Here is a 24,606-nt window from a genome sequence, read left to right as displayed (position 1 = left end):
ATTCATGTGTGTGCATGGGATAGGGCGCATCCAGAGCAGGGGCCGGGGCCCCGACATGACAAACAGGGTGTCAGCAAGGCTCCGCGGGACCCATTAATATGCCGGCAGCTGACAGGGATCCTCACCTACGCACGCTTAATATTCCTGTATATTAAACAACCATAAATCAGAGGATATAAGCACTGAGGGCTGTGTGTGAGCGAGGTGTTCAGCGTTGGTTACTGTCTACGTGTAGGTGGGTGCTCGGAAACAGCGTGTCGCCATAAAATGCATTTTCTGTGTGTGTCTGTGCCTGTTTGTACAAGTTTGAGGCGCGCAGGGACACGCTGGACATTTTAGGGGAATGGGAACAGTCGCATCAGATTGGAAATTTATGAATTGTGTGTACTGGAGTTTTTTTTTTTTGTTTTTTTTTTGCATTTGTTCTGTCAGGCAGCAGCTCCGAGCGTGCTATGACAACATCAACCATGCGGTTCAGAGCCAGCTCCAGGCGTAAGAGAAATAAGCTGCTGCTTAGGTTGTTAGTCCAGCGGGGGGGATACGAGTATCAGCGTTGTGTACGGATACAAAAACTTCATATTAGTAGCCTTGTTTGCTGAGAATTAGCATTTTTTTTAACATTGATTTCCAAGGTTTTGGAATATTAAATTGAAAAGAAATCCAAGTCATAGTTTAAGGCCAGCAGTTTTATGCTTTCTTTTTCGCTTGTCTCAGTGTCTTAGCTGAGGGTCCCAGAAACTGCTGGGCCAAGTCTGACCCCGTTTACACAAACCCACCAAACCAAAAGGCCTTATTTTCGTTGCAATGAGCGAGGTAACCGCAAAAAGGAAACGCGATGCCACCAACGCTGTTAATACATGAAACTTTCTATCAGATTGACGAAAATCTTTACAGTCCGTTAAAAGGGTCGTGCGAATGCTTCCTCATCAGAAGTTAAATTGTTGCCGTGTCCGACCCATTATCGTCTCTCTACCTTATTCAGACACGCGCATTTCCCTCAGCTCCCTCACACGTGCATGCACCCCCTCCAAATTAATCCATGTTACATGAATGCAAATCACCTTGTTTAATTAGAGACAAAAAGAAACGTGTGTATAAGTGCGCGTTTGTATGCTTGTGTATGTAGTTGTAAGACACCCCTCCTCCCCCCATCACCACCACCACCACCACCAACTCTGGTATTCATGATGTGCTGTTGGTCCCTGGGTCCGAGGCAGGCAAGAAAGGCAGTCAGGGCCTAATTTTGTTTTCCCAGTAGGGCCAACTATTAGTTGCTCAGCTCATTAATTACGCTGTTGTGGAGAATCATTAATAGTTAAAGTTGCCCCACAATAATGTTTAATGGATACGTTGGACAGGGCTCCCGGTTCCTGCTTTATTTCTTTGATGTGAGATCAATTTTTCAGCTGTCCTGAGTGGACATCGCAAGGATTGCATGTTGGGAAGCGGTTGTCGGAGCGCGAGCAGATCACTGCGTTTAAGCCATCAGAGCGTCTTCCAAGGTGGTGGACCGTCTGCCGCGCTCCCGTCTCTCTGACGGGGAGCGGCGTGTGATGTTTTCCCGTGTTAGCCACTTTGCGTTTGTGTGTCAAATCTATACATAAGTGTCTGTTTGAGTGTGTGTGTGTGTGTGTGTGTGTGCGTGACTGCCCTCTTGGCTCTGCTTGCTCAGATCAGTGACAGGCACATTTTGTGAAAGAGGTCATTAAAATCCCTCCCAAGGCAGCTCGGTGTGTGTGTATGCGTGAATGTGTGTGGGTATGCATATATGTCTTTGTACGGGGGCCGTCTGCCCATCTTTCGCCCCTGAACTTAAATCCCGCTCCACGCCTTCGCCGCACCCCCACTTCACTTTCCCTCTTCTGTTCTTTCATTCATCTGTCAAGGCATCAGGAGCCTGAGTGGACCTAAGATTACTTGCCACGGTATCGGACTGCTCCCCGTGTTAAAAATAAATAAAAAAAATAAAGTCGAATGTATGAGCACTTAAAAGTATACTTGCCTGCATTTTGATGCATTTAAAAAGATAGGAGTCCTTTCCAAACACAGGATGGTCTCGGTCTAATATATGTTAATAATAGTAGTGAAAAGTCTAGAGCATATTTTCCCCCCTTTTTTTTATGCTGCATTAAGTCCCAGACGTCTGTTGGCTTTTTGCACGCTGGGCCCCGCAAAGCCTTGTCAGAATAAGACGTAATTAAGTATGAATAATTAACACCAGTGCCCCCCGACTGAGAGATAGTAGAGCAGCTTCCCCGTGGCAGCAGTCGGACAGATCACACACGAACCTCCTTGCAGTCCACTGTGTGCCCAGTTTATTCATTAGAAATACCCACGGCACACACACTCGTTGTGATCCTCACCGCAGGATCCCTGCGCTGAGGGGTGGGGGGCGATGGGGGAGCATCGTGGGTGTGTTTGTTTCATCAGAAACCCAATTGGATTATTGTCAGACTGATCAAGACTTTGGTCCGTATAAAGAAGTTCTCGCTAATTGACACAGACATCTTAAAAGCTTTTAGGAATTGCATAATCAGAGAAGTAGATTTGTCGAAGTTTATGCTAGTAACTAACTTCTGAGAGGCGAGCTAGAGCCCACGTCAAAAAAAAAAAAAAAAAAAAAAAATGACCTGTTGTACTATGATCTTTCTGCCGTCGGGTTCAAACAAGTTTGAAATTCTGGTCAATGAGTAACATCACTATCACTTAGCTCTGTGGGTTTAACAAGTCAACAGATAAACATCAAGTGTTGTCAAGTTTAAACCTTCGCCGTACAGACAACTAATGGGAAAATACACTCTCCAAAACTTTATATGTTTGTACCAAGGCAAAAACATTTGGGTTTTAATGAGACATTGAGATCAAAAGACAAAACAATATATAATGCTGGGTTTAAAAGAGAAACGCAAAAAGTTAAAAAAAGACGTTTTATAAACCTAAAACTGGCTTTTAAAGAATCTCCGTTCAGTTTATAAATGATTAAGTTCAGCTTTGATCAGTCTAAATCTACATTTATGTTTTCAGCTAGAGATGTTCAAATGATCGCTCTATAAAATACCCTGCATTTCAAACCATCTTTAGGATCTTTAGCAGCTGATGGTTAGTCAATGACAGCATTCTCACTTTGGTTGCACATCATTTGTATGTTGTCAGTCGTTCTGTCAATATTTCTTTTTCTGAGCACCCAAAATTGGCGAGAGCTTCTCCACTGTTTCGTAATCAAGCGTTGCTCGACAGTAACTCTTTCTATCAGCAGTGTCAACGCAACATTGCCACTCAAGGACTACTTCCTTTCTTTCTTCAGAAAAAATACATTTCTCGGCTATATTTAGATATGTAGACACTGCAGGGTTCCAGGCTTAAAACTCTCATTTTAATAGCTTTCGCTTATTCCACCCAGCAAAGCACCGTGTGGATGGAAACTGGATCGTTCTTCTCGAGACAGTCTCCATTTTGAAGAGAACTATTGTGCTGTTTGAGCCAGATCGGATCATGCACACCCACACGATCCGATCTGGTATAATTTATGATCTCTATGGCTCCCTTGACTGGTCCGTGGTCACACAGCCCTATAAGTGGAAATGCGTTGTGTTCTGACACTTCTCGATCAGAACCAGCCGTAACTGATGCATGTGTTGTATTGGACAAAACGGGCTCCCCATGTGCTCGAATGAGTCCTGACGCCACTGCTCCGTTATTGATGCACCTTTTAGTGGATATGGACCTCTACAGACCAGGAACACTCCATGAAAGGACCTTCCACCCGGTACATTCAACCCAGTTTGGCCCTTGTCAATTTTTTAAAATCTCATGCTCGTCATGCAACGCTTAAACTCCAAACTTTAGCACCTGTTCTCCGCAATAAACTATTTGCTCCTTGCGTTTGATGCTATTTAATGTTTTGCGATGGAGAGATTTATGACTCCACGTTTTGTGTGTCATAAATGCTGTCAGAACTGAGGAAGCTTTCCATGCTTGTGGACCAATAGACTTACCTGTTTTTCCTCCCCCTTTGTCATCTGTCTTTCTCACAGCTGTGCGAGCAGACCGCATGCGTGGCGGCCGTAACAAGTTTGGCCCCATGTACAAACGCGACCGTGCCCTCAAGCAGCAAAAGAAGGCGCTGATCCGAGCAAACGGCCTGAAGATCGAGGCCATGAGCCAGGTGATGCAAGCCGTACCCACCGACCTCACTATCTCCTCCGCCATTCAGAACATCCACTCGGCGGCGTCCAAAGGCCTTCCTCTTAGCCACCACGCCGTCCACCACACCAGTCACCACCACCACCACCACCACCATCATCATGCCACGGCCTTGCCCCCTACAGACTACGACCGCAGCCCCTTTGTTACTTCTCCCGTCAGCATGGCGATGCCGCCCCACGCGGGCAGCCTGCAGGGCTACCAGGCGGCCTATGGACACTTCCAGGGCACACGCACCATCAAGTCCGAGTATCCAGACCCGTACACCAGCTCGCCAGAGTCCATCATGGGCTACGCTTACGTCGACGCCTACCAGTCAGGCTCACCGCCCAGCTTCCCACACCTGATCGTAGAGTTGCTAAAATGTGAACCCGATGAGCCACAGGTTCAGGCAAAGATCCTGGCCTATCTACAGCAGGAGCAGGCCAGCCGAGGCAAGCACGAGAAGCTCAACACGTTTGGGCTGATGTGCAAGATGGCCGACCAGACGCTCTTCTCTATCGTGGAGTGGGCACGCAGCAGCATTTTCTTTCGTGAACTTAAGGTAAGTGCGAATGGTCTACTGCAGTGATGCTGTCATTTGGGTATGGACCCGTTTTAATATTAGTCTGAACACCTTCTTTCAAATTAGAGCCACGACTTTATTGGGCATTAATAAACGAGTCTACATTTTGGTTCAGTGCTAAGCTTCCCCCCCCCCACAATTCCCCTCTCGGCGTTGGATTTACCACTGCTCATATACATCACTTGTGCTGTTCCTTACGTTCAACAGCACTTTAATCTCCTTTTTATGCTGCATTTCAACACTAACGCTGAGCGTACAAGGCTGCGGGCAGTGAGCCAGAATTTGCTCATTGCTGGCACAGCTGTCTGTCCTAGTGCCTCATCAAAATTCAGCAGCCAGTTGTTGTTATATTTTTTTTTTCAAGTGTGTGAAGGATTTTCTTTATATACATTTTTTTTTCCATTGTGGGTTTTGAAAACTTTCAGTCTGAGCATCAGGCACATTGAAGTATTGTACTCAGATAATTAAACTCATTTAATTAAATACTTTGATTAGTTTTAAAAATGTTACTGTATGTATAGAATTCAGTTTTACACACACACACACACACACAGACATATATATATATATATATATATATATATATATATATATATATTCTCTCTGATTTATTCTTCAAGCTTCAGTTAAAGGCACCACACAGCTCATTCCGACTAGAGTCTCATATGAAGTTCTAACATTAAAATAAATTGGCTTTGTATTCTCTCATAAAGATTACTGTCCTATATGTTTGAACACAGGACTCGGCTACCCTGTTGAAAATAGATAGATGTCTTTTGAGGGCCTAGACATGCATTGCCCTCATTTCTTACTGTTCTTACAGCAGTTTTTCCATCTTCGACACCTCACTCTGGATTTTTTATTTTTATTTTCATCCCACAGAACCCCAGAGAGTGTGCGGCGTGCATTTTACTTTCGGCTTTATTTGATCTGAATGGGGGGTTAATGTCCACAAAGCGATTTGAAAGGCGGTTGATTAGCCTGCACTCACCTGGTTTTGTTCCCCTTGCATGCGTCTTTTTTCATTTCTGTTTGTCTCTCAATGCGTGGCCACAGGCTCGGCTGCATATTCATGGGCCTGTTGCCAAATCCTCTCTAAATATTTAGTGTAATTTTTTTTTTCAAAGGGGAAAATAACAACCAAAATATGTTTTATTAAAAAAATGTGGCAATTACTAAACAGATAAGAGCCCTTGAGCGACACATGTCGACATTTACCACACACTGCCCCCCCCCCCCCTCCCTCTCTTGACCTTTTTGAGATATGTATTTGCATTTGCCATAGATGTTCACTATACACATACTCACACACACACACACACACACACACACACACACACACACACACACACGCACACACACACACATACTCACACACCACACACACACACACACACACACACACACACACACACAAAAGGGGCTCACTGAAGGGTGTGGCTACATCTAATAATTGTGTGTGGTTTGCTCATTAATTTTGAATGATCAATTCTGCTCCATTGTGAAGCATCTCTATTTCTCACACCCTCCTCCTAATTCAATTACCTCAGCCACTAGTGTTTGTCGCTCCCCCGATTTGCCGTGAATGAGTTGTCATTATGTTTGCCTAATGACTGCCCATATTACTCTATCTTAACAGTAATTGACGAGTACTTGTTACAAAGGTACAAAATGACCTGAGCTGAATGCAGGAGAAAGCTTTTCCCACTGTTACACGGGGCACCGTTGCTTTCCAGGGGAAGGGGGAAAGTACGTCTCCCTCAAGTGAGGGAGATAATAGAACTTGCCCTACTGCGTTGCCCCCTCAGTTTTCAAAGCATCATCCAAAGCACAAAGGGGTTTGATAAATAATATGCTAGCTGTGGCTCTGATGGTTTTTTCCCCACATGCTTGACTGCTCTTTCTGTCTTGTTTGTTTCTCATTACAAACTCCTGTAATAATCTGAGCTGATATTTTGTGAAAAGGATATTCACAGCATGAGCTAGGCAAACTCTGTTTGTCTAATTAGTATATATTTTAAAAATAATTAAGATTTTTTTTTTTCAATTATGCTGTGCTGTCTTTTTTACCTTCTCAGCTGTTTTTTTCTCAACACATTTGGGTCTTTATTTATATAAAAGTATTCAAATATTCCTATAAGCTTTTTCACATTTCGTCACGTTACAACCACTAGGTGTTTGGGGGATTTTTTTGTGCATATTGTGAAAAGGAAGATTGCTGACAAGTGGATTTCAATATTTTTTACAAGTAAAAATCTGTGGTGGACATTTGTATACCTTCACGATTAGTAAATACTATGTCAAACCAATTTTCACGCTAGTTCAAGCTGCATATCTCAAGTTTTGTACACCTAGGGTCTGACTTTGCTTTCCTGTTTTTATGCACAACCTCTTAAGCTTGGCCAGATTAGATAAAGAGTCCCTGTGAACATCAATTTCATATTTTGGATTTGGATCTGGACTTGAACTAGACCATCCTAACATGAATATGCTTTGATCTAAACCATTCCATTGTAGCTCTGTATTTTTGGGGCCGTTGCTGTCTAGGAATAATGTGAACCTATTCCCCAGTCTCAAGTCCTAAGCACACTCCAAAGCGTTTGTTCTTAGTCTAGTGCCATCCATCTATCTAGCAACTAGTATTAGCTCCCCCATCCATGTTGGAAAATAGCATTCCAACATCATGAAAGCTCTGTTACCATTTTTATGATGGTAGTAGCGTGTTAATGGTGATATGAAGTTTTTAGTTTTCTGGCACGCAGTATTTTGCAGAAAACCGAAACTCTTCCCTCACCTAGCCAGAGAATGATGTTTTAATGAGGCTGTTTTAATAATGCAGACTCCTCCAGAGTGATCATGACAGTGTCTCTTATTAAGAGTCATCTCTACAGTTTAGTTGGAATGTCATGTGTCGGTAGGTTTACAGTTCTCTCCCTTTTAGGATAATGGCTCGAACGGTGCTCTGTCTCCCATGCTCGGATGTATTTAGAGAGAAGTATATATAGAACTGTTCAATCAACTGGGTTTTTTTTATTAGCAAACTCTTCTTTAAGCTTTTCTACAACCTTATCCCTCCCTGTGTTGTGTGATCATTCGTCTTCATGATGCTGTCGGTTCAGTAATGTTTGCTAACACCTTTGAAGTCTTAACAGAAGCGATGCACTCATAGTGAGATTAATATTACAAACACAAAGACTTGACAACAATTAGTCGTACTCAGCTATTTTGGGGTATCATTGTAAAGGCACTAGATACGACTTCAAGTTGCAATTTTTTCAAATGTTTTTAGTTAAACATTAGGAAAGTGAAGTGTAATTTTACATCCATTATTGTGATGTGTTATGCCGTGGTATTATATGAAATCCCAATAACATGCAGTAAATATTTTGGCTGCATAAGGATAAAATATGCAATGTGTGAGGGGAATGGGTACTTCTGCAAGGCACTGTAGCTGTTTGTAATCATGTATATACATAAAACAATGTTAAGTGTCTGATCTTCATAGATCATGAACGATTAATGCAAATCACCCACTATCAACCTATATCGTATCGTCGAGCTAAATATGAATACAACCCAAGGAGGCTTTGTTTGTGAATCCGGCTGATCTTTTACCTCTGCTAATGCGGTTCGGACTATTAAACGTGAGGTCAAGTCTGGGAGCAGAAAGACAGGAAGCCGAGTGGATTTAAAAGTTTGTTACAAGAATGGTGTTGCCACTGAAGGAAGTTATAAACGCAGTTTGAGCTAGTGCACACGGACATTCATACGCACACATACCGAGATCGGAGCACAGCCCCTTTCACTATTATTAGCTCTGTAAGAACAAAAGAATTTCTTTTGTAACGGAGCCAAGCTGGATGGGTGTGTGCAAGGCATCTGCCAGAAAAGCGTTTAAAGATTTTGTTTCCATACGTTGGCCATGGTTACAGTGCTCATAAATATCTCGCCATTAGGCGAACCAACAACAGATCACTTCCCATTCTTTTCCAGCGTGGCACCCTGCCTCTGTTCCTCTTACCCTCTGGGAACGAGACATGACGTGACGAACATTTATTCCTTACACGTCGGATCCAAGGATTTAAAGTCTGTGCTTTATGACTAACCTGCCTTGGTCTTGATTTTTATTTTTATTTTTTTAGCATAGCGACAGACTGTGGCAGGTCTGGTTTGCTGGTTTTGAAATCACAGACATAACGAAATAAAGTTTGAAGCAGGGTTGAGGCCATGAGCCTTTGTGTTTTTTTTTTTAAATTAAAGTCTGAGTGAACCTAGAACAGGTGGATGATTGCTGAGCATATTTGAATCTAGAAATGACTTTTGAGATTTTTCAAATAAAGGCATATTTGTATTGAAATGTTAGGTAGCTGCTATTGTGTGTGGAACCTTGAGCCTTGGTTGAACCCACTGTAAGGGCCACTTTTATTTCAATAATACAAACAACAGGAGTGATTTAGATTAGGCTAATGGCTGTACTTTGCTGTTTTCTAGCAGAGAATCAAAGCTTTTTTGGTTCAGGATTTTTTTTCATCCATTTTGCTATTCATTTAATTTGGAATAGGTTCATGTACGTATACTTCAACAAAAAAAAGAGTGAGTTAGATTGAGTGGTTTGTCAGAAATTCACTGGTCAACTATAATATTATACCCACCCACCTGCAATTGGAGGCACCCCAATTTTGCTGTTGGGACATCTGAGGGTGGACTGCATTGTTCATAAATGCTGAAAAAAAATAGACACCTTGTTCCATATGGATTCTTCAATGGAAGCCCTGTTAATTGGGCTTGCATCTCACAGATGCCTTTGACTCAGGGAAATTTGGAGGCTGGGTGATGAGTTTTATTTCATTTCAGAGGGATTGTGGTTGGCATGTGGAGGAAGTTTTTTTTTGTTTTTTCAGATCATCATTACAGTTTTAGTTCTGTGGCTATAATGTTATGACTTATCAGAGCACACAATTAGTCCAGTAATGCTTTCACATGATCTTGTGTTATATAACAAGTGTTCCCATTGTTTTAGTCTGTTGAAAAAGAATACACAAATGTTTTTTGTCTCTCAGTGGCAGAGGTTTCCTCTCACTTGCTCCCTCATCCACCCAAGCCAATCTATGGACCCTTTCCACCATTCTCTTAAAACCGTGTTCCTGCCTGTTTTACAGAAGGCATGGCAATATAGATTTGCCATTATATCAAATCGCAATCCCCATTGCAGTAACAGTGCGATGGGGGATCAATCAGTTGTGTCACAGATTCCATGCATTAACAATCCGCATGCAAGTAGTAGATTTGGCCAGTTAAATGGACTTTCACTGACACTTGATGTCCAAAACTGACACGTTAAAGTTTAGAAAGACTAGTGACTAAAACAGAACATCAAGCTTGTTGTAGCATTCTCTTCAAGGACACGCACCAGCAAAGTCGCAAAATTGCTAGCTTTAGAACTTTCTGTTTTTAAAATAAGAATTTAGGTCGAACATTTCTTAACTATTTTTTTTTCTGGCAGACTTTGAATTGAATGAAGTGCAACAAGTAAACTTGTGTATTGAATTGCTTTACAAGAATAAACTGCAGTTTTGCAGTTCTTTCCCAACTCTGGAAATATTGTAAACAAATTTATACACAAGTGAAAAAGCCAAGAGAAAAGGATAAAAACAAAGAAGCTATGGAAACTCAATTTGGAGGAAAACACGAGCTAGTAAGATTGCTATCTCACGAATACCTTTTACACAGCTATGAGTCATTTATTCAGAATTTCTCATCAGAAATAGTAATAAAATGTTTGATTAACTTTTTGAATTGTCTAACAAACTATACATAAAACATTAAATTACAGCCAAACTATAAAAAGCACCTTCTTTGACTTTTTCCTGCTTTCATGCGTATTTGCATTTTGTGCATCTGTATGTGATGTGTGTGTGTGATGGTGATTAATACTGGTGGCGGGTCCGGTGCTCCTTTCTACCCCATTGTTTCAAGGTAAGGAGGGCTCTCTGGACTCCCACCGCAAACACAATGGGAAGGAGAATTTAGAAGAGCAATTGGGTATATACAAGTGATTCATATGTTTATACCCAACCTTCCTAATTCTATTCCCTTTTAACAAGAGCCATCCCACCCTCTCTTTCCTCTCTACACCCCTTTAATGAAAAAGGATGTATGATTGGCTTTGAGACAACAAAAGCCTTTGTGCACCTTGTCAACACAGAATATGCAGTGGATGATATGGGAAACATCACAGCTGAAATGACTGACGTTTTACATGTATTGAAATTGCCGTTTTTTTTTTTAGCAGAATCGTTCAACGGTAATAAAACAATTTGTTTTTATCATTACTGTTACGTCTTTTATCATTACATTAAATTATTCATTCTTTAATGCCCAACATTTTCTTTAAATTTAAAAAAAATGTATGTAGTGTTTGACTTCATGCTCTGTTGCCATGAGTATTTTACTGACAGGGTATTTTTCTTTTTTTTTTTTTGTTCATCCACACAAACAGGTTTAGAAATTTACAAAATGAATGATGTGCAGCCAGCAGTCATAAGTTATTTACAAACCTGTCATCAAAGAAGTAAAGGAACTTTGAATTTAAGATGTGCCACGAAGAATCAACCAAGACCCATCCACAAATTATTTTGTAACACTTAGTGTTTGGAAAAACGTTGCACTGCATCCTTTAATGAAAGTCTTAAAATATTCCTGGGGCTTCAAAAGGTCATTGTACTTTCTGAGTATAGCTATAGTTAAAGATAAGCTTCGCCAACTTTTCACATGAGCATAATAAACACAAAATACAATTAAACTACATATGTTTAATTTATCTACCTTGCAAAATGCTAATAATATTTTTGAAAAAAACATGTGGCTCAGCTGTTTATTTTAGCGAAAGAGTCAAACAGTTTTTCCATTTTTCTTTTTTTCTTTTTGGGGCAGAATCTTTTTCTCTTGTGTTCTCCGCATGTAACAGTTATGGCAAAAGCAGAACCGAGGGCCATTATGTTGAAGACGAACTGTATTAGAAGTCTCGTTCCCTGGGAAAGCTCCCAGCTGAGATGGGACAGCCATATTGAATAAACAGATGGCGGGGGAGAGGAAAGGACAAGCGCGGAGAACAAAGGTGAAACAAAGAGGGGAGATGAGTGGAGAGATGAGCAGAAGAGAGGAATGGGAAAGGAAAAGGAAGAGAATAGCAAAGAGGTAAATTAAGGGACCTTGTTGTAGGTCATCCACTTTTAACTTGATATAATATGATTTCAAATGGAAATTCTAAAAATGTGTCTAGCATTTGACGAGTCTACAGTTCAAGGCCAATGTTATTCTATCGAGTCAAATCTATTTGTGTTTTTTTCAGTTTCGGTTTGCAGTAGTGCTGCAGTGTATTCAAAATCTATCACTGCAACATATATCACATTTTTATTAATATAAATAATACATTAAGTGAGGCTGATGCAAGTTAAATAGGGTCCTAAAGCAGCAGATGCTCCCACCAGAAAACAGAGATTTTTTTTCTTAGACAATTTTTGCATTTATCTTTTCCAAAAAGGTCCACATAAAGTTTTAGAAATGTTCTCATTTATATCAAAAATGGCTCTAAATTTATATAATAACATGACTTTATGCGAGGATACAAATATTGTCACTGAAATACCCCCCAAAAAAATCAAAGAATGTGATGCTGATTATGTGATCAAAGCTTTGTATTTTAATGTCTGCTTTGCTTGGAGTCAAAGGTGAGGTTGGAGGCAGAGATGTGAGGTCGCTGTTTATTAAAAGTGATCTAATTAACTTTACGTAGGTTTTAGTGCTTCCATTTGGACCTCTACTGCTTCTAGAAACAGTCCAAGCGCAAAAAAAAAAAAAACATCCAGCGTTTTTTTGGCAATAAGTAAATGTTTTGTTAGGCCCCGTTCCCACTGCATGCAAATGTGGCTCAAATCTGATTTTTTTACAGGTCAAGTGACAAGTTCAGATGTTTTACACCCAGTGCGAACACTCTGGCCCTAACCTGATCTTTTCAAGTGACATTTGAGCCATTTCTATATGTGGTCCTGAATCCGATTTGTATCTGATCTTCTTTAACGTGACTCCAGTGGAACCCAGCAAGCTGGATTAAATGCGTCTTTGACGTCGCTATCAATCGACACGTGTCACAACGTTGCGCCAGCAGCAGCTGGAAGTGATAGCGGTTTTAGCTTTAGCAAGACAGACGACACTGCAGCTGCCTGCCAGTCTGTCTCCGTGAAGTTGTTAAAATCCCTGCTCTACTAGTCCTGGTTGCGTTTATGCAGCCGAACAGACCTTTGTAAAATGCAGGAGTTTCACTTTCGTTTTGTTTCTCCCCTCAGCACCCACTGACACAATAAATAGCTTCCGTTAGACACTTTAATCAGTAAACACTATTTCTCCCATGTGTGCTAGACCGCAGCTAGGGCTACGTGAAGTCATTAATATTGCTCTTTTGCGCATGCGTGTCGGTTCGGAGCCACAAACAGTTCACACTGGACTCAGATGTACGCAGCATTTTAAAAGTAATGGGAACAATATTTTTCAGGGTGAGTGGTGACCTAGTGGTTAGAGCAGCACATTTGCGCTCTGAGAAGCTCGCAAGTGCCTGGTTCCATCCCCGCAGGCTGCCACTATGGGTCCCTGAGCAAGACCCTTAGCTCCAGATTGCTCCCCGGGCGCCACTCAGTGTAGCCAGCCCACTGCTAACTGAGGGATGGGATAAACGCAGAGACAAAATTCCCCCTATTTGGGACTACGGGAAATCGTTATTTCTTTAAAAGAAAATTATGTCAGAAAAAAAATCAGATTGAGGATTAAAACCTGCAGTGTGAATGTAGTCTTAGTCAAAACCCTCCCTGTTACTACATCACAACCAGCGGCCAATGCCTCTCACGTAGCTACTCAAGTGAAGTAAAACTGTAACATACAAAAATTTAACACATGACTTTTACATCACATCTTACATTGAAGTTATAGTTATTATAAGAATAAATCACATGCACAACTTAACATTGAAACATGCTGAAAAAGGTGAATATACAGTAATTCTCTCACATTTAACTACAGCTGAAAAGACACAGACAACTAACGGTTAGCATGATGTTAATTTGCATTGAAAATTCCATAGGGACGCTAGCGATATTAGTGTCTTCTTTTTCTTAGATTCTTCCAGTCTAAAACAAAATACCTCCTAGAAGTATCTTATAAAAACCAACACTTTAAAAAAAAAACATTTATGTAGTCACCTTTAAATAATTGCATATTTGTTATTCACATGGATTTCCAAAAAATTCAACCTCCTCAACTGACTGACTGTCTGCTCTGAATATTTGGAAACAACAGTGTTTGCGAAGAATGTATTAAAACAATAAACAATGTTTTGAGGTCTCAAAATCTCCAAATAAGCTCTTTCTGAAGTCCAGCCCAGCACATAATTAAGGTGGTGAAATTACTTATGTGCAGCAAGATTTCTAGAGATACTTACTCATCTCCTCCCAAGTGTCCTCAACTCACTCATTCACACTGGATGAAATATTTGCTTGGTTTTCGAAGGGGGCGAACATGTCTGATGTCGGCATCTCACACTTGAATATTCTTCACTTATAGATTTACCTGAGTGAATAATGCAAGATTTTCTGATGTTCTCCACTCTACCCTGCTGCATAATTTCACCCCATCTTCATCTCCATCTACACCCATGAATATTACATGAATTTACTTTGGTGAAATTATACTTACACCAACTATCTGACCGGTTCAGAGTGGACGGTCGTTTTCTGCACACACATACACAAATAAGCACTCAGAGATTTTTTTTTTATGCCCATTTCAGAAGCAGTTTATTATTCAAGGTGTCTGAACATTTTTATGTGTGTTGGTGTGTGTTGTGAACTGCCTTTGCTACGTGTTGATTGGTAATTCCCTTTACGCCACATAACTGAAATGAATAAGACCTTTTAGACAGGCTCTGTGATCCTTGTGAAGCAGCGTATCTATACAATTGTCTGAAAGCACACACAAACACACACACACACATTCTCGTCATGTAGTGAGGACCATGTGTTGATTCCTATTGACTCCCATTGATTTGTAGTCATTTTCAACCCAATCTATGCCCTGCTCCTGACAATAACCCTAAACCTAGCCATTATCAGTGCATACCTAACCCTGACCTTAATCGAAACTCAATTCACATCTTAGTCCTAAACCTTACTGTTAGAAAAAAAAAAACAAAGTCAGGACCAGCAAAATGTCCTCACTTTGGGACAAACAGTCCTCACTTTGATGGTGAAAGCGGAAAAATGGTCCTCACTCTGATGCCTAAACAATAGCGTACACACATAGACGGATTCAGAACCTAATGCATTAGTGTCTATCTTGTCACACAGGTCATTAGTCACTCCTGCAAAAACCTCTGCACAGGTCACCCCAATCCTGACAAACTACGACTGTGAAGTGGTCGGGGTCCACTCGGGTATGCATAACGAGTGACATTCCAGCAGTAGAGGGTGTGGGATAAAATTGGGATAGATTAATAAAAGAAAAAGAAAGGTTATATGATGTTTAGTACTGATGGATGGGAATAGGATAACACATCAGAATGAAACTGAGCAAAAAAAGGGGGGAAAAAATGCGAGTAAAGAAAGATTTTATTGATCACCGGAGAGAAAAGGTACAAATGTATAGAGGGGCTTGGAAACATTTGGTTTGTCAAACCAAAAGAGAAAAAAGGTGGAGACTGATAGACAGATTAATAAGTAAGATGTGTTAAATAGGAAGATGAAGAAAGGAACTTAGGAGGCAGTGACCAAGGTCAAATGCAGCAGGTGGTGTCGAAGACACAATATGGTGAAGGACAAGAGAGGTGGGTAAAGAAAAAAGGACCGGTAGGTTGTTGGGGTTAGGTGGGGGTTTGGGGGGGGGGGGGAACAGGTGTAAGGTTAATGGGCCTGGAGAGGATCCACCAAACGATCTGGGGCTTGATATATGGTCCGCAAGCCCGGCGCGGGGCGTAAGCTTTCAAAGATATATTATTTCATTTGAGGAGCTGCGCCATTCTGGCTGACAATCCCCCTACAACACCCTTGGACCCTCCTCCCCCAAATTTCCCCCCAGCACCCCCCACAGCCTGCATTTGTCCAGTGATAGATGACACCCAGCCTACCACCTTACCCCCGGCTCATGAACACAGATGCAGAATTCCACATAAAGTATTGTCCTATAAAGCACAGCCACTGCTCTTGTAGACTTGTTTCATAAGGAAGCAAAGTTCCGACCATCTGGCTGTATTTTCTTTCCCTTCTGTATTCCTTTATCGCCCGTTCCTCATTGCTGTCAGTCCACCAGGCTGCAGCCAGGTCTTACAGCTGGCTGTGTGCGTGTCCTTTTTTTAAGTTGCTATTTTAGGGGTAACAATATCTGTTTGATCAGCACTGTTGGGTCAGAGCAGGAGTTGGGGGGGGGGGATACTTAAGGGGAAGGAGGAAGGGGTGGAGGTTCACTAAGGCCTCTTTTCATTCATGAATAATTAAACATCACATAACACAGCAGTATCTCTCTTTTTTCATTATTACTGTAAAACAACACCCCTGTTCTTGTTTCCTCAATGCCAAAAAAAAGGGGAATATCAAACGTTTGGATACGTTTTAGGAACAGATTTGTGGCTATAAAGTGTAACTGATGCCCAACTGAGGCAGCTATCTCCCTTATGTTTACATCTTGTAGGTACTTCCTAAGTCCTATAGGAGATATGTGGACATATAATATACACGCACAATGATTTGTTTTTCAGAAAGATGTTCCTACTCTACTGTGGCCAATATGACAAGATTACAAATGTGTATCATGTCAAGCTCCTGTGGTTTCGCCTTATTCTTTATATGTACCATTTTACTATCATTGCCAGATTCTGGCTATTTGACTGGTATCACAGAAATCAAACGCTCCACTCCTGAAATTACCCGTGACAGTTTTAGTCCGAGCCTTACAGATAAAACCAGTTCACATACTAGAATGGTCTTGCAGGTCGAACCCCAGGGGACGACGAGGGCCCGGAAGGAAGAACAGGAAACCTGTTAAAAGAAAAGATTTAAGGTCGCCTGTCCAGGAGGAGCAGCAGCAGCTTTAAGGAGACAACAGGGGTTGGAAGGTTTTAGGATGAGCAAAGTCTGCATATCCACTTGTTGCTTTGATGAGGGATGAAAGGCTGTCATGAACTTCAGGTTTACAGAGCACTGAGCAATGATAGACTTGACTGTACTCGAGAACATTTTCTCTTCCATGAACCTCGTCTTGCTCTCTCAAGAAATCTTTGCCTACTTCTTTTTTATTTTATTTTTTTAAATCAATTCCCCGTGGTATTCAGACTGACCACTGACAAGACTTGCCGGTCTTAACGGACCTTTATGGTTGGATTATTATGGTTTTTCTCTACCTTCAGAAAAGGGGAAGGGATTTGTTCTGCAGTTGCCGTTGGTCTGTGTGTTTGGTCATTTCACCATTCCTGTACAACCCCTCTCCTCCCTCCCATCTAATAAACAGTTGTTTAGAAAAAAAAAAAAGCAAACATTGCTTCCACATCCTCTCCAGTTTTTCATTTTGACGCAAGTTAACACAGCCTGATTCGCATTTGCGAGCACTTTGGGCATTCGGCGGGAGAAAGAGCGGGGGTTGTGTTTAAAGTCTTGTTTGAGCATGATCAGGGTAAAAGCCTTTTTTATTGGTAGGTCATGTCGCTTGTTAAGACGGTGACGCCGGTGACTTAGGCATCGCCGTTAGCCGCTGCGGTCCCAAAGTAACACAGTTGTTCCATCACAAGTTGGCAACAGTCAGTAAAATCAGTGGAGTGAGAGAGACGGGGAGACTGAAAGCACAGGAAGTGGGAGTGAAAGACAAAGAAAATTGGGCAAACAAAGTGCATATGGGGAGTTGATTCATTTTGCCAGGCCTGCTAACAAATCAACTAAAAAGCAAGCAAACAATTGAGACACTCTGCCAAAGCACAAAGTTCCTTCGTTCCTGTTTTCTTCCTCTTTGCTGTAATTGCAGATGTAACAAAAAAAAGCTAAATTTACATTTTATTTGAGAAATTGTACCTTGCGGCTGCATCCTACCAGCAACTCTGTAAGTAAATAAAGGATGCATAAATAAAAGTAATAAATCTACTGTTGAATGCTGGCGTGTGGTGCATAGGAACAAAATGCCGTTGGTAAATTGGTAATATTAAAGTAAAAAACAAAACTATGTGTGTCTCAGCTACAGGGTTTCCAGAGGGTGAGAGGGGGGCTGCTGATGTCTCACTCTGACCTTCAACCTCTAAACTAAATCTAACACACTAAACTATGCAAACATTTTCGGATGATTTAGCTTCCTCTTACTTTGATGACAAAGTAATTTTTTTTTCTCCAAAAGAAGAATCAGGGTTATGTATGAAACAAAAAAGAATTGGTTCAATACATTTGTAGATTAACGTGTACCTTATTTACAAGGTATTGTTTAATAAATGAATACCTTCTTTAGGGTAAGATATCTATCACTAAACTAGAATAAGAGTGCTTCAGTGGGCTTCTTAAATCTAAAGTAAGACAAAGCATAAAACACAAAGTGCCCTTAGCTTCTCAAGTTTCTAAATTGCGTGGCCTCAATTATCTGCGTTTAATCCAGCCTGCCTAGAGGTTTGTGCCAGTGTCTGCCGCTTTCATCACTGGGCTGTCGACAGTTGTCCCTCGATGTCTATTTCTGATGCTTATTTACGGCTTGTCTATTTTAGACTGCCAGTAGGGAAGCTTTGGAGCAGGGGTCTTAGGGGGTCCAGGAGACAATAGATAAGACATTGGCGGAGGAGTCAACAGCTCACTGGCTAGTTTTGTGCTTTAAGAGTTGAGGCGTATTTATACTCATTGAGTGAGGCAGCTGATTGAATTCGCACACAGGCGACTGATGAAGGCAGCTCATAAGCGTAACCTTAGACATTGTGGTTGTGTTGTAATGACGAGTGAGAAATTTCTGTGGGGTGGCGAGCCGAATCCAGCCAAGGAAATTGCTTCGGCTCTGTTGTCAAAGTAGGGCAAAGACACCTGTTCTCTATTCCTACCTTAGGCAGTTCTTCCCTTTGTGGTTTTGATTTTCCCTTTCTCCTTTTTTACTCAGACTTTTTACTTCTCTAACACCATTCCCTTTTCTCACCTCAGTCAGCCTGAATTTCTCTGTGTTTCGCCAAGTGCCATGACTGCAAACCTGGCAAGGGCCATTGATAAACGATCCCATGCATGTGAAATAAAGGCATGGCAATAATAGCATTCATTATGGGCATATGTTCTTTTAGGATAGCACCATTTCTGAGAGGGATAAAAAGAGGGCTTTTTTTTTTTAAAACCAAGCTGAAACAATTACAAGCAATAAACCAAATATGCTGAAAGGCAACTTGTTCAGAAAGGTGCTGACAGCACCATTAAATTACGTAAAACAAACCAGTGATGCTGGACAAAAAAAAAAAGAAAAAAAAATCAGGCAAGGATTTCAGGTGGCAAACCACAGTCTGGCTTTCCCAAAGGCCAGAGCTTTATTCACCACATGTCGCCCTGCACTTCCCATCAGCAGCAGCAGCTGCACTACCAGGCCTGCAGCAACAGCGCTGTGGAGAGACAGAGATTTCCTAATCCAGATGCATTTGTGGCAGTTTCTCAGAGACGAGGCCTGGATATGCACTTCGGGGACAAGCAAAAGCCCATCTGTTCTGCGGCATTGTGGTTTTTGATGCCTCCTCTTCCCTGTTGTTCAGATGGTTTACATATCACAAGAGTTCAGGAAATGCTCAATTAGGTTAATTCAGATATTTAGCTTTAGCATCAAAAGGCTGGGATTCCAGTGATCTCTGGAACTGTGCCACACAGAATGAAATTCACAGCAGCTCGTTTGAAAATCTAGCACCCAAACCCCTCAAAGCCATCCAACTTCACTCAGGCCTGCACACACAATAGCCGGCACACACCTTGAAAAAGAGAGTTAAAAAAAAATAACAGCATGTCAAATGCTAATGGGAATGAGTGTCTTCTATCCTCTCAGACGGAGAGTATCCCAGCGTCAGTCTCTGCATTTTAAAAGAGCTTCAGTCTTTTGCGCTGTGTTAAGGTTTATTGCATATGTCTGTGTTTATACGGATGTATGTTACAGAGAGTTCGGCACTGAATAATACAAAAGGGCAAGCCCTTTAGTCTGATGGCTTATTTGTCTCACTTTCTTGTCTTCACTTTTACCTTAACATCAAGACTGCCAGAAAAGAATTATGAGTGGAAGGCTTAGTGTCTGCCAGCGAAGCTGCATTCACTTGCAAACTCATAGAGAAAGGAAGAACATCTACGTGTGTAAATAGGAATTTTCCTCTTCACTCCCAGCAATAATCCTACACTGATGAATATACAAATTGCAGTTTTAGAAATTATATACATTTATTTTATGTTCTATACTGTTTAAACTATTGACATGCATTAATCAGTTTTAGGATTAGCTTTAGTTAATGTACTGTGCATTTCAGCAGTCAGACCATTAAGCATTGAGATCACCTGTAAGGTTAGCATCTGGATTTGTGTTTCTGTTTTGCTCATCTGCTGGGGAGGTAAGGGGTTCTGATGAATCGATGAGTGCTATGATCAAGACATCCCAACAAGGAGTCTCCTAGACTGCCTCTGCTGCTCCCTTTAAATTTGGAAGCCGTGCTTTTTTTTCTGTCTGTTTGTGTGTGGTGGAGGAGGACGATCGGTAGAAAGGAGACAGGAACAACAAAACAGGATTAGCGTTTGTGCATAGAAATGTGTGTGTACGTGAGGATGGGATTTTGCCATGGATGTGTTCTTGGGTGTCTATGTAAGTTTGCAGAGCTTGTCATGATTGCATCTAAGTGTGTGTGAATGTGAGGAAGGGTTACTTTTGGGAGATGCCATTCCCACAGCTGCATGTGTATTAGCAGTCTAATGTTCATGTGAATAATTGATTAGGGCCTCTCTCTGTTTTTGATAATTAGTTGATAGCTCTCTAGCTCTAAGCCATAAGATTGTGTGTGTGTGTGTGTGTGTGTGTGTGCGTGTGTGTGTGTGTGTGTGTGTGTGCTGGGTAGTGGGGGTAGTTTACCTACTTCTAAGGTATCGTGGAAACATCCCTGTTTAAAGAAAATGTTGTTGCCTCTAAGCCATGTACACACGGATTAACTTTCTGAAAGAAAAAAAACAGCAGTACATACATACCTTTCTCATAACCTACTTTTGGACAGGAGTTCTCATTTTCTTCTCAGGGTGCTTCCCGTACTATCACAGTTAATGATACTGTGTTACTGATCATTAAAAAAAAACAAAAGAAAAATAATGACAATAAAGACAACACCAAAAACAGAATTTACTCTTCTGAAACATAAATACAGGTAATGATGCAAATCAGAAGGACAAAACAACTCCAAGGTGTCATTCAGGATTTTTGGAGTGACTTTGTGTTATAATATATTAGGTGCTGCTGGATAACTTTGCTACAGGTAAAAACAATAAAAAAATTACACTTACCTTTTTCATCATGCAGCACTTTGGGATTTGCATAAATATAAAGTGCATTACAAATTAAATGTATTATTATTATTATTATTATTATTATTATTATTTATTGACATAAACTTCTATTATGTATTTTTGAGAATGACAATGATTTGGTCTACTGTTACTAGCTGTTAACTTCTTTCACATCAAATCAACCAAATAGTCTGATCTGAACTAATTTGTACTAAGTAAAGCTTACAAGACATTATTCTCTCCAAGAATGATATTAACTGCCTATAACATATAAGCCAAACGGAAACAAGCCAGAACATCATGATGAACTGTGTGTATTTCACAGAAGAGGGTCTTGCAATGACCAGGAAAACTTAAGGAAATACAAACTGAGGTAAATGATGCAGCAAACGGAAATGGGTGAGAAACAAGTCAGAAGCATAAAGGAACTGATGTGTCCTGGGAATACAGATGTCAACATAAACATCACATAAATCCACAAACCCCTCTGATGGGGACACTGTTGCCCTGGGAGACAACCCTACTATCTAGAGATCTCTCATCACAGGATGGAGCTGATCACTCAGATCTACTTTAAAGTGATTTATAGTCACGTTCCTCTCTAAGTGGACAAGAGCATTTATGCCACGCCACCTCATGGACAGAACCCCTGTACTATAAGTGTCACCCTTTCTGTCTAATTTCTCAAGTACCCTACTTGTAATGGACCACAATAAACATCATATCCTTAAAAAAAAAAAAATCTAATTCAAATTCTAGTCTGGCTTCTCATCGGTCTATTCTCTTGCAGTATTGATTTTTCTATCTTTCATATGCTTATGTGTCAGGTAACAACAGAATATTAAAGTTGCGGTATGCTTGATTCATCCACAAATCCCTGTTCTGATATCAGACTTAGACGAGGGCTCGTTGTTATCATCGGTGTCCTTGAGAAAACAAGATGTTCTTCCCCTCTGCAACACGCAAGCCCACATAGATGCCTTGTTTTTTTTCCTTCCTCATGAATGTAACGCCACTCTTCTCTGAATATTCTCAAAGATCTGTTTTTGTGTAACTTTGTGGTTATACTGACCAAAAATCTTACCTCATGTGCCACACTCCATTACCTCCAACAGCTGCTAAGTTACGTTTAGTGGCATCTTTGCTACATTACTAGTTTCCCATTTACATTTTAGTTGAGCACACTCCAAAAAAGGTTAAAGGAATAAAACAACTGGACTTCTATTCTTTCAGCTTTAGAATAGAAGTCCAGTTGTTTTATTGTTTTAACCTTTTTTGGATTGATCATGACCTGGATGACTGAGATACTTAACCAACATATCGAGCACACATATTTATCTTGTTTGCTCCTTCTTCTTTTTTCACACGTCCTGTCACAGTATGTCAGGCATACCATATAGAGAAAATGATACCTAGAGATGGAATCCTCACTGCGGGATTGACTTTATTAACCTAAGACTCGATCCAGCATCAAAGTAGGCAGGCTACATTGACGTAATCGCGAACTCTTGTAGTCTGGCCTTTAATCACTTGGACTTGTGTACTGGTGTTTGGCATTTGTGTAAAATAAAGGTGTTTGCATCAAGTAGATGTATGTGAGTAAGTTTCACTAATAAGACCGCAGTATCAAACAGTTGAGATGGATGCTTTCTAAACACCCATGTTGCTTAATTAAAGTGCTGATAAATGGAATATCTGAGACACAGATTTTCTTTCCCTGGGCTCACACTGACTACGGTGCGGGTTACGGTTCTGGTCCAGTGCGGCTTCTCCACAAACTCCCACTCACACTGCTCCTATGGAAACAGTGGCCAGCTTTGGAGCTCACGAGAACAGAAATTCACTTGATCCCTTTTGTTGCTTTCCCTCATAAATGAAAAACAAATAAGTTTTTCGTTTTTTTGGGGGTAAAATGTATTGATCGTGTGCATAAATATCGTATTTCATCCTCCAATACCCTTTTCTTCCCTTGTGTTCCTGTTTTGCCATTTTGCTTACACTAGTCAAGTCAGTGTAAGTTGGTGGGCAGATTGTATCCTTAAATTCACCGGAACTCTCTCCTGTCTAGCGCCTGGAATTTCCGGTTTGCCTTGTAAGATTCAGGAGCTTGATCTAGGGACCACTGCGACATCAAGCAAACTTCTTTCTTGCGAAATCATTCCGTTGAGCCGAACAGCATCGGTAACAGAACCCACACTGCACCGGGGCTAACTTTAGCGTACACACTGATTTGAATGATTTTGAGTTCCTTGCGCCGCTCGCACCGAACCCGCACCATAGTCAGAGTAGACAGAGACTGTCAGATGGATTTTTCTAAAGTGATTCAAAATCGATTTTAAGATACATTGTGATCAATGTGCCAAGTAATATTAATGAAAGTTCGGAAGTACCGATGCTTCTTAACTTTTTGCTTTTTGTAAAGTTTTTAAAATTGTGTGTGGAAGTTTAGATTTCCATAAAAATTTTATATAATCTTAAATAACTGGGATCATAGAGAAGATATGGTTTATTTTAGGGAGTGCCAACATTTCAAATGCAGACACTTCCATAGTGTGTAACGCAGGGTTCTCCATGGTGTGAGGTCGTCTTCTATTAATTTGGGTATGGGGACATAATTTAATTGTGTAATCTTATCCAGGCTGTTAGGAATATTGGATTTGTTCCAACTGATAAAATAATCTCAAATTAATAAAAAATATATTTATTATGGTTATTGTCCCTAAGAAAAGGGTTTGCATTTTCTAGGAAGAGCAACACGTCATCAGCATATTAACATTTTTCTTTGGATTCCATTAGCTGTTTGAATTCCATAAATATTATGCCTTTCGTATTTGAACCAGTGGTTCAATGAATATAGTGAACAGTGCGGGTGAGAGTGACAACCCCTTCTGATGCCTTTTTCAAGATTAAAGCTTTAAAAAATCCAGTCATTTGTTTTAATGCCAGCATTGGGTGACCTATATATTAATTTCTCTTGTTTTCTCCAGTGTGCAAGGACTACGCTTCTTGTCTTCATTAGCCTTATGCCAGCAAGTGTTGAGAGCGGAGCACCAGCAACAACCCAGAATAATTATTAAGTTGCTTGTCCTGTTATTCTCTCATCTCAGCAAAGCTTAGGGTGAAAAAATCAAAAAGAACAAACAATTTCAAGGCAGGTAGAGAAGGAAGGCATCTGAAATATCTGGCTGGATTCTTGTTTTTTTTTCTCTCTGTAAGTCTGGGAAAAAATAAAGAATACCAGGATGAGTACACAGATGAGATTATGGGAGGTTGGAGAGAGGA

At 40.8% G+C, this 24,606-nt stretch overlaps 1 protein-coding gene across 3 annotated transcripts in view; it reads left to right on the top strand.

Moving 5' to 3' along the window:
- Nucleotides 1-24,606, top strand: part of nr5a2 (nuclear receptor subfamily 5, group A, member 2) — an 85,978-nt gene that overhangs the window by 10,877 nt on the left and 50,495 nt on the right. For all 3 annotated transcript variants that reach the window (XM_036141075.1, XM_036141076.1, XM_036141077.1), the window contains exon 4: nucleotides 4,035-4,747. In XM_036141075.1, coding sequence (XP_035996968.1) covers nucleotides 4,035-4,747 — 713 coding nt within the window. The remainder of the gene's footprint in view (nucleotides 1-4,034; nucleotides 4,748-24,606) is intronic.

Source organism: Fundulus heteroclitus, chromosome 9, assembly GCF_011125445.2.
Source record: "Fundulus heteroclitus isolate FHET01 chromosome 9, MU-UCD_Fhet_4.1, whole genome shotgun sequence".
In the NCBI taxonomy this organism is placed as follows: domain Eukaryota; kingdom Metazoa; phylum Chordata; class Actinopteri; order Cyprinodontiformes; family Fundulidae; genus Fundulus; species Fundulus heteroclitus.
This window is presented reverse-complemented; position numbering and strand designations above follow the sequence as displayed.